Genomic DNA, 16,768 nt, shown 5'->3' with positions numbered 1-16,768 from the left:
TTCTTTGGTAAAATAGCCTGAGAGTAGAGTGTTAATTTGAGCATCAGGTTCCATTAAAGATGTTAAAGTCTTTTAATGTTTCTCTGAACTTCTGTTCCTAAGCAGGCAGCTTCTGTGAGGAGAAAAAGGAAGGAAATGCTTTTGATAATGATTCCTGTCATTGGTTAAACATTAACCATTTGTTTTTGAGTTTCCTTCTTACCTTTAGGCAGGGGGGAGAAAGAGAGGTTATACATGTGAAGAAAAAACAAACTTGCATCAATCAGATTTATGCAATCAGTGTGTCAGTCTTTGTTTTCCACTGAAGTTATTTTGCATGGCAGTGTGTGCATGACATGAACTGGCGGTTCAGGCAGAGCCAGTTTCCACAGAGCTGTTCAGCTCGCTCATCCACTGTAACTGGTACACGGTGTTTGCGTGAAGATAAACAAGATGACAACATATGTTTTTGTTTTTTGTTACAATACCTCACATTAGTTTGGTTTAAACGTGCAGCTTTACTTACTCCCCTGTACTGAAACTATTCAAGAACTGCCTTTGTTATACAAGCATTTAACAAACTTTGCAAGGAGTCCCAAGTACAACTGTAAAATCACGCAGGAGCAATGATATGATGCAGCAATAAAAAAAAAAAAAAAAAAAAAGCAATCGTACATTTTCAGACTTTGAGGAGGTCAAAGTCCTGTTATCAAGAAAACAGATGGAAGAAACATGCCATCAGATCATATGTGGAACATGCAAAGAAGCAGAGAACAAACTGAAGACGTCAATCTAAGCATTTGTTGTTTTCTGTAGCAAAGGAATATAATGGGAGGGAGTGACTTGCATGCACTGACTGTAATAATAAAGCTATTTACACGAGCAGGAAAACAAGACGGATAAATAAGGGCTGAATTTTACCTGATTTAACGAATGATAAAAACAACACAAACTTGTTTGCCTGAATAATGTTGGGGACTTTACCCACTCAAAGTCTAGCTACATTTAATCACTTTACAAATTATGATAACAGCAGACACACACACACACACACACACACGTTTTGCTCCCGCCCACAAAAATCAGTGCTAGAGGAAAACAGCCGCTCCCGCTACTGATTGGCTCCGCGGTGCGCTCCAATCACCGCGATGTAGTGACTCTTCTCCACACAAACCCGAGCGGTCGACTAGTAAGGTTGTGACAAATGTAGCGAAAACACAAACAGGTTTTGTTTGGTTTTGTTTTTCTAACTGGATGTACTCCTGTTCGTGAAGACTAGAACAAGTTGAAGCAGAGGATTAAGAAAACGACAGCCGAGTAGTGGTCTAAATGGTCAGACTCGGAAGCAACGAGGGGATGTGGAACGACACAAGGACACATTTCTTCTCTATAAATACGATGGTGATGTTTATTTGATTCGACGCCAGCCTGGAGATTTGAATAAGAATGAAGGTCCTTGTGAAGAAGGTGCAGCAGGTGCTCTACGTCCTGCTGCCGTGTGTACTCCAGCTCTGCTGCGCTCAGACTCAAGGAGGTGGGTATAAACACCCGCACACACATATTCACACACGTTTATTTTTATCATTAGCCTGGGAGAGGAACGATGAATACAGTGGCGGTCCTAGGCTGTTTGGAACCCTGGGTGAACACTCCCCCCCCCCCCCCCCCCCCCCCCACACACACACACACACACACTAATTAATGTTATCTTGTTGTATCCCTGTTGTGGTCAGTGCTATCCTCTATGTTGTTGCATGCTGGGGGCAGCAGGTTGAGGGTCACAGATACCAACAGACTAAATAAACTGATCCACAAGGCCAGTAATGTTGTGGGGATGGAGCTGGACTCTGTTAGGGTGGTGTCTGAGAGGCAGATGTTGTCCAAGATATGGATAATACCTCCCACCCATTCCATGACGTCCTGGCTACTCACAGGAGCACGCTCAGTGAGCGACTGAGTTTACCAAAAAGCGCCACTGAACGACACAGGAAATCATTCCTGCCCGTGGCCATCTCCCTGTACAATTCCTCCATCTAATACACTGTAAACACTGCAATAGTTACACCCTTTTTATACACGCTCTTTTTTACTCTGTAATATTCTTGTCATATTTTTTTTTATATTTATTTCTAATCACCAATTTTAATCCTTGATATTTAAAACTGAGTGATCTGTATACAGGGCTGGACTGGGACAAAAAATCGGCCCGGGCATTTTGACTAGAGACCGGCCCACCAGGTATTATACGAAAAAACATTAAGCCTTTGAATGAAAACGAACGCTGTTGTGACAGTGATGTACGCTGTCTTATTGGTCTATGTATGATTTCTATACGTTGTAAATCAGATAAAAACTTTGGTTGTAAGATTCAGATAATTATTTAATAAAAGCGAGATATTTTAAATGAGAATAAGAAAGAAAAGTATTTCTTTGTGCCCCTCTCCCTGTTAATGCCATACCTGGCCCCTGGCAAAACTTTGCTAGACCCGCCCCTGCACAGTTACCAGCTGTCAGCTACACAGAAAGGATCCTGGGGTTATTTGTCGCTCAGAAACAGTTCATAACTTCCCTTCAGCTCATCCATGTCACCTAAAAGGTAAACCTGTTTCTCCATCACCTGTTCAGCTCTGATGATTCAATAAGGAAATCTCCTGGTTTCATCTTCATGTTTCCCTCTCACCAGATAACCAAACCGACATAATGACCAGCAGCTTTTACAGCTGTGGTTCCAGCAAACATCAGCTGATACTAGAAATTAATATGAAATAAATTCTAACAACAGCTGATCAAGCTTAAACATGCTGCTGTTGTTTAGCGCGACAACCGCTGGTTTCTCCTTTCTGGCGCAAAGTGGGCGATAAACAAGCGAGAGAGAAAAGCCGATCAGCTGATCATTGATCAGTTTCATGATTGAATGAGAGAAGAAGAGACAACTGACAGCGTAAAGACAGAGAAAAACTCCAGCTTTGTGTCTTTTTCTATTCTAGCTGAAGTCCGGGACAAACTGCGTTCCTTTTCACCTCAATACGAAACGCGTAATATTTTCTCTGAATACGGAACAATTCTGTTTTTTAGGGGACAGTTGGCAACTCTAGTAACTAACCTTATGAATAAAATAAAGTTCACTATCAGTAACATAGCACCATAACCACCCAGCTGTAGAAACTCCGTCATGCTAGCTAGTACGCAGTACAAGTTATTGTAACTGACGGTAAAAAGTCAGCACAACGAAAATAAACTCCACCTAAACTTGGTTTATATCTGACCCAGATAGACTGCAGGTCATAACTTCTTACCTGAAGTTCAGTTCACCTGACACTCGGACCGGCGGCCGCCTCGGGTCTCTCCTCCTCCTGCCTCACCTTTCCCTCATCCACCTGGCCTCTTGTAGCAGCTCCGCCATAGCCACCACCAAACAACTGAGTTGTTTTTACACATCTGTCAGCATCTGGCCAATCCACCACCTTTCATTGTTTATACTGTTATAAAAATACATTTAAAAAAAATCATCGGCCCATAAAAACCAAAAATCACCATCGGCCCACCGGGCAAATGCCCGGTATGCCCGTGGCCAGTCCAGCTATGTCTGTATATATTAGTGCTATTTCTTAGATGTGTAAAATCTGTAACATCATTATTGTTTGGAGTTTAGTCTGTTACTGTTACTATTTTTACAATTTCTTCTTGGACCAACTGTAACCCACATAATGTCCTTAGGGATTAATAAAGTGTTCTGATTCTGATTGTTTCAGGATGACCTGCCATTATCCAATGACACATCTGCTTACCTGTATCTTTTGCTCGTTTCTCCTCTTCTTCTTTGCTCTTTTTTTTCTAAACTGAGCACCTGATGGCTTAGAAGTTTTCTTGTCCATCTTCCATTGGTTTGAATTTTGCACTCCAGTATGACCCATCCCCTAACCCAAGGTTCACAACAACATAACCTAATAAATCTACACCTTAGTTCACAGATTTGCTTTGTCTGGGTTTATTTCTGGGATTTCACACAACCCAGGATTCAAATCATGAATACATAATGGGCTTGGATTTACAACATTATGAATGAAATGTGCTCTATTTGGAAGCAGCCGGCCCCCCTCCCCTTTCGACGGGTTGTGTGAGACTTTAAATCATCAAACTGTAAATTATAAATTTTAAATTGTTATTGATCCGTTTACCCCTGGTCCTAAAGTGTATATTTATTTTCTTAATCTTTTTATATTTATTGTTTGTTTAATTGCACTTCTGGAACTGGGGCCTCGTCGTCTCGTCTCTCTATATACTGGACTGTATATAGCGGAGATGACAATAAAGTTTACATTGACTTCAGCACAGCAGCAAGCAGGCGCACAGAGGGCTCTCGCGCTCACTTGCAAATTATAAGTCTGTATCATAAAGTATAGTGTTTTCGTGTTTGTTGGTTTGTTTTTAGTTTGTTTTATTTTGCGAGCAGGGCCCTATTTCAGGAAGCCGGTTTAGAAAACTCAGAGTGAAAAACGATACTCAGGGTTGAGTAACCCCGAACTGTCCAACTCGGAATATTCGGTTTCAGAAAGGCTGATAACAAGTAGTTCAGTCAACGCGGAGTTGCTTTAACCCCAAGTTAAACGCGCGCACGAGGATACATAAAGCCCTGATTAGTGGAGCACAGATTAAGCGAGTCACCATGGAGACGGAGGGAAAGAAGGCGCGGTCAATGTATTTTACAGCGCTTGAGGCCGAAATTCTGATGGCAGCATATGCCGATAACATGCAAATTTCGCGGAAAAAAAGTAACACAGCCTCAGCTGCAAAAGAAAGGGAGCATGCATGGCAAAACATAGCCGACAGAGTCAATGCGTGAGTGTTAATTTAAACATTGATCTAGGGATTTCCACCCATTCAACACGTTATTTTATTTTATTTTATTTTATTTTTTTTATTTCATACATTTTATTTTGTGATGTGATTTGAGCGCAGGTGCAACCCAACAGGCCCCCAACGTTCCTGGCAGCAAGTAAAAATGAAATATAAAAATATAGTCCAAACAGGTAAGGTGTAATTGTATTACGAGCCATAGTGCTTGGTCTGTTTGTCCGATGTAAATCAATTGCAGTTAGAGGCTACATTAATTTCCCCTCTGTAAGCACTTATTGAAATTATCTGAGCACATTACAAGTACATATTTGCTTACTCTGTATGCTCAAATGTGACCCGTTATAGCCAACAGAAAAAAAAGCGGAGGCCCGAAAAACAGGTGGAGGTCGTCCACCACCACCACTCACAGAGGCTGAGCAGTTGGCTTCCATATTTGTGATAATGTTGGCAGCATCACATATGATCTTCACAGTGCAGAGAACACAAATTAGCATCCATTACTATAATGAAATAATTTGTTAGTTTGAAATGCTACAGGGAACTATGTACCTGTACATTAATGCTGTGGAAAGACTTCCTGTTCACATAGTCTCCTTCATTTACTGAAGGAGCAATGATTGGAATGTGAGTGCCATCTATACAGCCAATCACGCCTGGGAACCGTGAAAATAAATGTAAAATTTAAGTAGTAGTTCAAATATCACCACATCATGAATTAAGTTTCGTTCATCCTGCTACCTGCAATTTTGTGGCATCCCTCTTTGATAAATCTTGTGGGTCTATGACCGGGGAACACCACAAACGAGTACAGGAGACGTTTCAGTGCAACTGTAACATTCCTGACTGCCCGACAGACGGTAGCCTTGGAAACGTGCTCAGCGTCACCAATATTATACAGAAAGCTCCTGTTTGCAAAAAACCGAAGTGCAATACAAATAATATGTACAGAACTGAGAGGATGTCCGCGATGTGTCACATGAGCAATATTAAGCCTGAGGATGTTATTCAAATAAATTATAGATTGTGCTGAAAAACGGTAACGTTCACACAGAAAATCATCAGGAAATGATAAAATGTCCGAACGCGCTCTAATCACTCTCTCCCGGCGGAGAGCTCTGTGGAGAATTTGGGCTTCAACATCTACTGGCTCTTCAAGGAAGGAGCACGCCATGTCTGACACTTCCTACAGTCAGGTTTCCGACAAAGAGGCGGAGAAAGTCAGGGTTAGTTGAAGTAAACCTGCTAGGGGGCAGGTTAGCTTCACGGAGTGTGTCGTCATAGTAACTCACTCAGAATTAATCTAAACTCGCTTTGTGAAACCGAAAACCCAGAGTTTCCGTTAACTCAGGGTATACTTACTCAGAGTTTGCACTAAACCGGCTTCCTGAAATAGGGCCCAGGGGTCCGTTCTTCGTATACCTCGCTTACTACATCCAAGATCAAATCATCGCGCCAACTTTGAGCTCGCTATTCCGGTTCTCCGAACACACCTGTTGTTGACGATTATTAGTATAGCTGGATGAAGTAATGTGAGATCACTGGGTGGCTTAACAGGGGCTACGCATCGATAGTAGAAACATTGATCGGCAACCCTTTGATTGGTCGGCGAAAATGTCGAAGGAGCGCGCTCAGTATTTTTCGGCAGCAGAGCAAGAACTCATGATTGAGGGATTTCAGGAGTTTCAGAGTTTAATTAAAACGCAAGGGAACACTGCAAAGGCTGCAAAGGCAAGGAGAGAGGGCTGGCAGAAAGTTGCTGACAAATTAAACTCGTAAGTAATTTAATAATAATAATGGTAAATGGCCTGCATTTGTATAGCGCTTTTCTAGTCCCTAAGGACCCCAAAGCGCTACATTCAGTCATTCACCCATTCACACACACATTCACACACTGGCGATGGCAAGCTACATTGTAGCCACAGCTACCCTGGGGCGCACTGACAGAGGCGAATAATAATGGATTGGAGTTATATAGCGCTTTTCAAGGCACCCAAAGCGCTTTACAATGCCACTATTCATTCACTCTCACATTCACACACTGGTGGAGGCAAGCTACGGTTGTAGCCACAGCTGCCCTGGGGCAGACTGACAGAAGCCAGGCTGCCATATCGCGCCATCGGCCCCTCTGGCCAACACCAGTAGGCGGTAGGGTAAATTTATTATATTATATTACATTATATCTTCTTTCACATTAGAGCCACAACAGGACCCACTAGAACATGGGAACAAGTAAAGGTGAAATATAAGAATATTCTACAGAATGGTAATATTTATCACTTATATTGCTTTTAGTCTCTTGAAAAGAGACCCTGAAATAATCTGTTTGTTTGTTTATCAGAATCAGAAACTTTATTGTCATTGTCACGAGAACAACGAAATGAAGAATGGTCCCCGATCATTGCATCATCCCTGGCAATATCAAAATATAAATAAAACAATAAAATTCAATAAATAAAATAGATGGAATACTTAAAATACTAATAAGATGTAACAGTAAAACATTCACATACATTCCCACACACATGCTATAACAGCAACCAAGAAAAGGGCAGAGCACAAAAAGACAGGTGGTGGTCCTGCACCCCCTCGTCAACAAGTTGGTTAAGTAAATAATACCCTCACGGGAAAATCGATATGTCTCTATATATGAGCACACTGTCGCGCTGAGCTAAAGGATCCTGTCTATCCCGCAACATACGCTGAATTCTGAAAACTCTCCTTATCAATCTTGCACCTTCCGCAATGGGTGGCTCGTGTAAACGGACAGGACATGGCTGCGACAGACTTCCCAAATCCACCTTCGCTTTTATAGCCGTGGTCTCTCATCTTGATTACACGAAGTAATTTACTATTACTACTCTAAAATATGAATTACATCTGAAATAATCAAATACATGAAATAGAATGATTAATAGTACATTTCCCTTTTTTTAGGAAATGGCCTGTATGTATCTGTATGAAATCAATAAAAGAATCAAATACTGCATTATCTTTAGTTACATTGATAATATTTATTTATGGAAAAACAGTGGTGGAATATCGCTGTTGCTTTCGTATAAATGAAGCGGACATACCTGAGTGGCCGCGATCTAATCCTGTTTACATAAAGTAAACCTGCTCCCGAGCAGGTTTACGCTTACAGCTCTGTTGCTATGACAGCAAGTCCCGGATGAGCTTCGGAGAACCGAACGATCAAAGATCACGCGAAATCGTCAACAATCTAATCCAGCTAACTTACTTAGCGAGGTACGAAGAACGGGCCCCTGGTTATTAAATGCCGCTCCAGCCAGCCAGAGAATCCCCCGTCGCCCCGCCCCTCTCCTCCCTGTGCCGCAAGCAGCAGGCACACCTCGCAAACTGAGGGCGCCCTTACTCCCACCGATCGGTGCCTATGACATCCCCAAAATGCGCTGGCATGATGTTTTCTTTTCTTTTCTTTTTTTTCCTCCTTTTTTTTTTTTGGCCGATGCCCGTGATGCTGCCCCCACCACGATGCCGCCCTGGGCAACCGCCCATGTTGCCCTTATCAAAAATCGCTACTGTCTGTGGGTTTTTTTTTATAGTTTAAAAACGGCTCTTAAACTTGCAAGTTGATCTTTAAAATCAAGCCAGAAAGGCGTGAACAGATGCCTAGATACAGATATCCAAGAAACCAAGTAGCTGTGTGGTGTCTGTTTGTCAAACTGAAGGCTTCCACTTTCTTTTCTGATAGGAGCCAGTTTGGTCTATCTGAAGGTAGTGGCACGCAGCGCTGGCACTACGGTTTCATAAGTTAGTGTTTTGGGATTGTACCCTGTAACCAGATTGTAGACTGTAACCAGTGTTGAGGTCATTACCCAAAAAAAGTAATGTATCGAACAATTTCACCTGAAACTCATTGACACATACACACACCAGTTAGCTATGTAAACCTATAGGCTAGAGTCAAACACACCAACACAGTGAGGAGACAGCCCAAAGCCACCCCAGAGTGATCTCCACAGCCACACAAACAGCCACATTTCTAAATATGTTTCTTTAATTGACAGAACATCTCTCTGCTGTGCTAACGTGAATGGAAAGTGTTTATTTTTAGCTCATTAATTAAACTGTTAAAACTGAACATGATAAACTAGGTAACGCAGTGTGCTGGAGGTTGTGGGAAATGGCTCGCTGTATACTGACGTGGATAGCCTTTTAAAAATCAGATGATTAATGAATTCGAACCTTTGCTTTTCGCAGTGACCGTTTGTGACGGCACCAAGAACTTTCTGAGCACGATGGGAAATTCAGAAATCATGTACAACTTGATGAAGACGAGGTACAATAACTGCGACATTGTGATAGGAAACCTCGAGATCACCATGATGGGCCACACCAGAGACTTCAACTTTCTGGAGGTGAGGTTGCAAACATTACGAACAACAAACCAAGAGAGAGTTTGACTACCATTTTCTCCAGCTAAACAAAAACAAAGCTGAGGTAATAGTCTTTGGCGCCAAAGAAAAATGATTACAGGTCACCAGAGAACTTCAATCTATACATCTAAAAACCACAAACCAGGCGAGAAATTTGGGTGTAGTGATGGATGCAGACCCAAACTTAGAAAAACACATTAAGACAATAACAAAATCAGCTTACTATCACCTCAAGAATATTTCAAGGATAAAAGATCTGATGTCTCAACAGGACCTGGAAAAACTAGTGCATGCATTCATCTTTAGTAGGCTTGATTACTGTAACAGCATCTTTACAGGTCTACCTAAAAAAAACAGTCAGACAACTACAGCTCATTTAGAACTCTGCTGCTCGAGTCCTCACTAAGACCAAAAAAGTGGACCACATCAGTCCAGCTCTGAGGTCTTTACACTGGCTGCCTGTCCGTCAGAGCATAGACTTTAAAGTTCTGATGCTGGCCTATAAAGCTCTGAATGGTTTAGGACCAAAATACATCAGTGACCTCCTGAGCCAGTATGAACCTTCCAGATCCCTCAGGTCATCTGGATCCGGTTTTTTATCAGTTCCCAGAGTCAGAACCAGACACGGAGAAGCTGCATTCAGCTTTTATGCTCCTTATATCTGGAACAAACTCCCAGAAAGCCTCAGATCAGCTGAAACACTCAGTTTATTTAAATCCAGGTTGAAGACTCACCTGTTCTCAGCTGCATTTGAATAAAACACCAAATCCACACGTTTAAGCTTAAATTTCAAAACTTATATTTTAACTACTGATTTTATCTACTGTTCTGATTTTATCTGTTTTGATTTTATATACAGTTTTGTTTGTTTGCTTGTTTTAATCAATTTTAAATCATGCTTTTTATTTGGTTTTGTTTCTAATGTCTCTGTAAAGCACTTTGAATCACCTTGTTGTTGAATTGTGCTATACAAATAAACTTGCCTTGGCTTGCCTTACCATTATTCCTTTCACTGCAAAGGTGTCACCGACAAGATGAGTAAGGATGTGAATCAACCATTTTCATTCGCCCAGGAGAACACAGAAAGTCAAAACATGTTGTGTTTGATCGCTCTCTGTAATGGATTTTGTCTCAAATCCAGAATGAGCTCATTTATGCCCCCACCCCTTTTGTGCTAGTCATGCCACTGAAGTCAGTGACTAACTCAGTAAGCAAACACGCCCCTGCTGCTTTGTGACCCTGATAACAATTTGATTGAGCAGAAGAATTGACAAATTGCATTTTTCTCTTCCTTGTTCTTTTCTTTTGCCTTGCAGTCTATCAAGGAGGTGACAGGGTACATCCTTTTTGCTATCAATGAGTTCAGCCGCCTCCCACTGCACCACCTGCGCGTCATCAGAGGCAGCACACTGTATGAGGACCAGTATGCCTTGGCTGTCATGGTCAACTATCAGAGGGATGGGGAGCATGGCCTTCAAGAACTGGGCCTGACTCACCTCACAGGTACACAGAGAGTCACTCATTTGATGTATAGAGTGTGTTTAACATGTGGGAGGCTGGATTGGAGCAGATAAGAGGTCAAGTTGGATGTGGCACTCTTACTGTTGGAGCTCCCACATCTACACAGTTCAGCCACACCTTTAGAATACCGGTTGTTGAAACGCAGCAGTGTGTGTGTTTGTGCCCGTGTGTGTGCTTGTGTGTATAGAAGTGATATGAAGTCCCTGGAATGTACCATGTGCTCAACCGCTCAACTGCCAGTGTAACATGAGCTCCAGCACATGATACGTTTGCTGTGTAGTAAACAGAGAATGGCAGAGTTTGTTAGGATGAGGCACAGGCCTGTTCGGGCTTGCTTTCCTAACTGTACTGCCCCATTTACACCTATGTGTACCTTCTACAGAGATCCTCAGGGGAGGAGTGAAGATCATCCGGAATAAGTATCTGAGCTACGCCCCGCAGGTGAATTGGCTGGACATAGTGAAGGATGGAACAGCCCAAATTGTGATAGAGGACAATGGGCCTGAAAGTGAGTGCACTGGGTTGTAACTACACACATAGATATATCTGCGTCTTGTTTTTAGGAGCCAGAAGTGAATCCGTTTGAGCCGACAGGTTAGAATCTTAAGCTAATACTAGCAAGCTTAATGTTAATGTGCATCCATAGACTGATGCATTGCATTACCCAGACACAAATACCTGCTAATTGTACTAACATACAAATAAAATAGTAGAATTTCACTCCACAAAATGATGCAATTAACCACACAGAAAACACCAAAAAACCTCCTTAAAAGGTGCAAACACGACAAACATGGTAAAGTGGACCATCTGAGGTGACACCTAGCAGACACGTGGTGGTCTAGCAGCCCCTGGTCTCAAACTTCAAAGCCTTAAAACAATTTAAACATGTGAGTCATTAAAAAAAATAAGCACAGAAGGTCAAATTAGTTCTAAAGACAGAAACCATTTTTTGTTTAAGTCTGTAAACATGTTTACACTGGCGAAACGTCTTATTGGAGTTAACTCGCACTTGGATTCACCCTCAACTGGCCATTAGAGGAACTGCAGGCTTCATTTTTCAGCGCTGCAAGTTGCATCTTGTAACTTGTTGAGGTTTCATTTTTTTCTTCTGCTGAACTTTGGATTTAAAACAAAAAACAAAATCTGAACTTTTCCTTTAATTTAAGACTTTTGTTCTGGTTTTGTATTAAAATGCGGAAACTAATGAGAGTTTTTTTTTTTTTATCTCAGAGCCTTGTCACAAAGCCTGTGGAGACGTGCCATGCTGGGGTCCAGGAAATGACACATGCCAGATCTGTGAGTCATATCAAGCACCTTTATCTTTAATGTCTTGATTTTCCACACACTGGTTACCTTGTGAGATGTCTCACACATGAATCATGGCTGCTGCCAGAGTTGTTCATTTACATTGCACATTGTTAATAATATACGTAACTTCAAAGTTAAAAGTTTAATATGCATCTACGGTACAGTTTTAGTTTCACGCCAGGTTTTTACAAGCGTCGACTCTCTTACAGTGACAAAGACCGTGTGCGCCCCTCAGTGTAGTGGCCGCTGCTTTGGTAGAAACCCGAGCGAGTGCTGCCACGTTGAGTGTGCTGGAGGTTGCACTGGGCCCAAGGATACAGACTGCTTTGTGAGTCCAAGTCTTCCACAGGCTTTAATGAGAAGATATTTTCACATGTTGCAGTACAGAAAACGCAGATGTAAAAATAAAATGTTCCTCTGTTATAAATTGCATTTTGCAGGCCTGCAGGAACTTCAACAACTCGGGCTCCTGCGTGCCTCAGTGCCCACAAACTGTGATCTACAACAGGCTTACATATAGAATGGAGCCCAACCCCAATGCCAAGTACCAGTACGGCTCTATTTGTGTGACCCAATGCCCCAGTGAGTCCCACACATGACAATATTCACATAAACTCAGAATTTATACATAGTTTCTTCCTGTAAGATTGCTGTTTTTACATATTTTTAATCATTGTTATGACTGCGCTGTTCAGCTTTCTTCACAGTGTTTACTGAAGGCTTAACGCAGTCACTGACGATCATTTATGCATTTATTCTCATGTGTTTTCTGTTTTTTTTAATAGAAAACGTTGTGGTGGATGGCAGTTCATGTGTGAGCAACTGCCCATCTAATAAAATGGAAGTGGAGAAAAATGGTGTGAAAACATGTGAGCCCTGCAAAGGCCTCTGCCCTAAAGGTATTTCATGCAGATCGAACTCAAGCTCTCTCTACAGATACCTTACAGCTTTGCTGTTATTAACTGTTTCCTTCTCATCTTTTTTTTCCCCCAGTTTGCCATGGCACAAGCTGGACTGATTCAAACAGCGAAACGGTCGATGCTCGCAACATAGAAAGTTTCATAAACTGCACTAAGATCCAGGGAAGTCTTAACTTCCTGGTGACGGGAATAGAAGGGTAAAAAAAAACTTTCTTTCATAAAACGCAGCAAAGATTTAAAAAAAAAATTCTCTAGATCAACCTGCACTTTTTTGACGTTTTTGCAACATGCTTTTCCTTTTACTTACTTATTTCATTTTTGCTCAGTGATGACTACAACAAGGTACCACCCCTTGATCCAGAAAAACTGAAAATCTTCAACACGGTGGAGGAGATTACAGGTGTGTGTATGTTGTGGGGTTGTGCTTTTTTTTTAGACTGTCACTTAGACTGCTTTTATCTTTTTATGTTATTTAATGCCATTTGCAGTCTGGTTGAGGCTTCTGAAAAACAATCTCTCTGTTTTCAGACTTCCTCAACATCCAGTCGTGGCCTGCAAGCATGTCTGACCTGTCAGTCTTCTCCAACCTCCAAACAATTCAGGGAAGAAAACTTTACAAGTGAGAAACAGTTTTTTTGTTTTTGTCTTTTCTGCATTGTTATGCAGACAGAGTATTTGCTGGAATATAAAAGTAATTTTGTTTTTATTTTCTTTGTTATTTCTAATTTTTATCCTATCTTGTTATCCTGTTTAGAGGAGTGATTAGTAAAAGGTACAGTAAAGATTTCACATGCTCACATCTCTCTATCTCCTCTTAGAGCCTACAAATGTTCTGTCCGAATCCGTGGTGTTGGTATTTTTCAGTATGATTTTTTTCAGGGGTAATTCAGCACTGGGATTGTTTGGTTAAGCTGGCCGTGGGCACAACTTTTTAAAGCTGGGAGAGGCAGCATGTTTTTGACATCAATTTGACAAAGAAAAAGCTCTTTTCAGGCTGGTCTCAAGCTTCAGTAAATGAGAGGAAAGCAAGATGGGGTACATCAGAGTACTTTTACCTGGGTTTAAATCCCGTCTGAAACCAAAAGCACTAAAGCATTAAAAACAAACCGCCTTCTCAGCTTTAATGAGTTCACATATAACTAAAGAATTTACCAAAGTAGATTCTACAAAATTGATACCGCAGTATCAGTTTTGTTGTAGTATTTCCATACTACATACTACATGATGCATGAAAATACTGAAGATTAAACATGAATATGTTTGTTGGCTGTTTGTCTTTTTAAGTACACGGGTTATGCAATTTGAAAAACATGACATTCAGACACCGAATCACTGAATTCATATTGTGTCTAAAAGGTATCAAAATGAATAGATGGTGACAAACTTCTCAAAGAAAACACACTGTGAAAGATTATATTACATCATTAAATGTGATCAGTAAGAACAACAAGAAACACAAAGTGCCACACTGCTGGATTTTGTGCAAATACAGCTAAAGTGCATTAATTGTGTTTGTAAACCTTAAAAAATAATGTCTGACATCATGTTCTTGAAAACTGCTAAACCTAAAAGAAATATGGCTTTCAATATTCACTTTGATTTTGTGGTATTTTAAACAAAATTGGAACATTTTCATCCACTTTCTGACCTTTATTTACTTCCTGCTGTTCTACAGGAGCTATGCACTCATGGTGGTTAAGATCAATTCTCTGACCTCGCTGGGGTTGCGCTCGCTGCAAAACATAAATGATGGTGCCGTGTACATTAAAGGAAACAAGAATCTCTGCTATCATGATACTGTCAACTGGACACGGCTTTTAGGCTCCCGTCCACAGAAACGTTCAAAGCTCTTAGTCATGGCCAACAACCAAAAGAAGGGTGAATGTGGTGAGTGGGGGCGGACCATTTAAAACTTGCAAGACGTGATTGTGAACAATGGCTCTGCTCATAACATCGTTTCTGTTTTGGTTGCGTCCTTAGTTAAAGAGAAGCATGTGTGTCACCCGCTGTGCTCCTCTGATGGCTGCTGGGGTCCGGGTCCAGACCAGTGTGTCAGCTGAAAGAAATACAGCAGGGGAGGAACCTGTGTACCAGACTGCATGTTCTTAACTGGGTCAGTATTCACAAAATGACGTATAAAGCGATTATTAATATAAAGCTTTAACGGTGTAACATGTATGCAGGTTGTTAGAGAGTGAATGACAAGAAGGAGTGGTATTAAAGAAACAAGCAGTGATTTAGAGAATTGATATTTTCTGATGGTTTCAAAAAGAATTTACATTTTAAAGCACAAATACTCGCACCCTGTTTGAAGTGCCACATTGCAAATAGATTATGTGCAAATACAGATAAAGTACATGCTTAATCGTATCCACCGTGCTCTCTGTGCACAAATCAGCAGGGGAGACAAATTGAATAACTGATTCAAATGCATTGCCACCCAATTCTAGTGTGTTATAAACAATTTTCCCTCTAAACTGCGCGCGTGCAGTCTCTGCGCACAGAAATCTGCGTTGCGCACAAAAAAAAAATCTAACCTGAATTGAAATTAAAATTAAAATGTTAACAATTTTTGTTTTGCAGTGTTAGTCAGTAAGTGACTGGCTGCTCCTGTATGGGATTAGAACGATGCCAACCTTATCCCGTAGTTCAGCCAATAATGCGATTCACATTTGTATATACGCAGCTAATCAACGTCGTTGACAGGCTATGACAGCGTCCTTGTGTGCCGACACCGGTAGCAAAGCGACGTGGCTGATGTGGAGTGAAGCCACGTTAATGACAACGTGTACAACCATTGGAGATGTGAGCAGGACAGACGGCACAAATGACGGAAAAGTGTGGACTTTATACCAGTTTTTAAATTGTGTTGATAAGCCACGTAAAACCAGACTTATGATAAAAATATATGTAATGTTTGGTTTTCTTCCTGAATACTATCGTTGTTTATATTTACTGCAGGAAGAAACGGTAAAAACAGCGTTTTATAAAGAAAACCTCGAAAGCACTCTCCGCCTGTGAGTGAAAAAACAAAACAGGAAAAAAAACCCCACCCTTTCCTATTGGTCGAACAATGTACCATGTCGACCAATCAAAAAATGATATGGCAACCTGGCATTTAGTTGTTTAGGAAAGGGTGGCGGTGTTTTGAGACGTGAGAGATTCGCGATGTTTAGCGCAAATCTTGTGTAGTTAGTGTGCAGCGACTGCTGAATGTTACAGGTGTTACAGGAGTGATACATCTCCTGTTGTCAGGCCTGCAGGTATCAAGCTGTTGTTCTTCTTTATCTCATAGTGGACAGAAATGTTTTTTTGGAGTGGCACAAATAATTTGTGTGGCATCAAATTTGATGCAGAACACCTGATTGTTCTGTAAATAGTTTAAAATGTTTATTTTAACAAAAAAAAAAACCCGCCTTGGCTGCATTTTTAGGTAAACGGCTGCAAAAAACATATTGCATAACTCAGTTACTTTTTTGAAGAAGTAACTATATAATTAATTGCCCAACATTGGTCATTATATTGTTCTGAAGGCAGGACTGTGATGCAGTTTTCTGCCTCGCCATTAGAGGGCGCGGCCGTTTTGTGAGTAATGTTTTGACTGGGATGAAAAATGGTGTTCATGGAGGCGGTGTGAATCACAAGTTATGCTCGGGAGCAGTTTATGTGGGTTCATTGAGAGTGTGCGTCCATAAGACTGGTGAGTTTCAGGATATTTCTTGTGTAAGAAGGATAGCCTGTATGTTTATCACTCTGGACATCCTCTGTTTGTACATTTTCTAT

At 41.1% G+C, this 16,768-nt stretch overlaps 1 protein-coding gene across 4 annotated transcripts in view; it reads left to right on the top strand.

Annotated features, from left to right (window-relative positions):
- The first annotated feature begins 1,082 nt into the window (after positions 1-1,082).
- Positions 1,083-16,768, top strand: part of LOC309706201 (receptor tyrosine-protein kinase erbB-3-like) — a 31,553-nt gene continuing 15,867 nt past the window's right edge. For 2 of the 4 annotated variants that reach the window (XM_082532505.1, XM_082532504.1), the window contains exons 1-14: positions 1,083-1,513; positions 9,058-9,215; positions 10,550-10,736; positions 11,137-11,262; positions 11,988-12,053; positions 12,275-12,393; positions 12,506-12,647; positions 12,851-12,964; positions 13,059-13,182; positions 13,312-13,385; positions 13,514-13,604; positions 13,740-13,757; positions 14,661-14,872; positions 14,966-15,098. In XM_082532505.1, the coding sequence (XP_082388631.1) occupies positions 1,426-1,513; positions 9,058-9,215; positions 10,550-10,736; positions 11,137-11,262; positions 11,988-12,053; positions 12,275-12,393; positions 12,506-12,647; positions 12,851-12,964; positions 13,059-13,182; positions 13,312-13,385; positions 13,514-13,604; positions 13,740-13,757; positions 14,661-14,872; positions 14,966-15,045 (1,599 nt within the window). In that variant the 5' untranslated portion in view covers positions 1,083-1,425 and the 3' untranslated portion in view covers positions 15,046-15,098. The other 2 variants (XM_082532503.1, XM_082532502.1) reach the window with 2 other exon arrangements.

Source organism: Aulonocara stuartgranti (genome assembly GCF_965226115.1).
Source record: "Aulonocara stuartgranti genome assembly, chromosome: 5".
Lineage (NCBI taxonomy): Eukaryota > Metazoa > Chordata > Actinopteri > Cichliformes > Cichlidae > Aulonocara > Aulonocara stuartgranti.
Note: the sequence above shows the minus strand (reverse complement) of the source record. Positions and strands in the feature narration are given on the sequence as shown.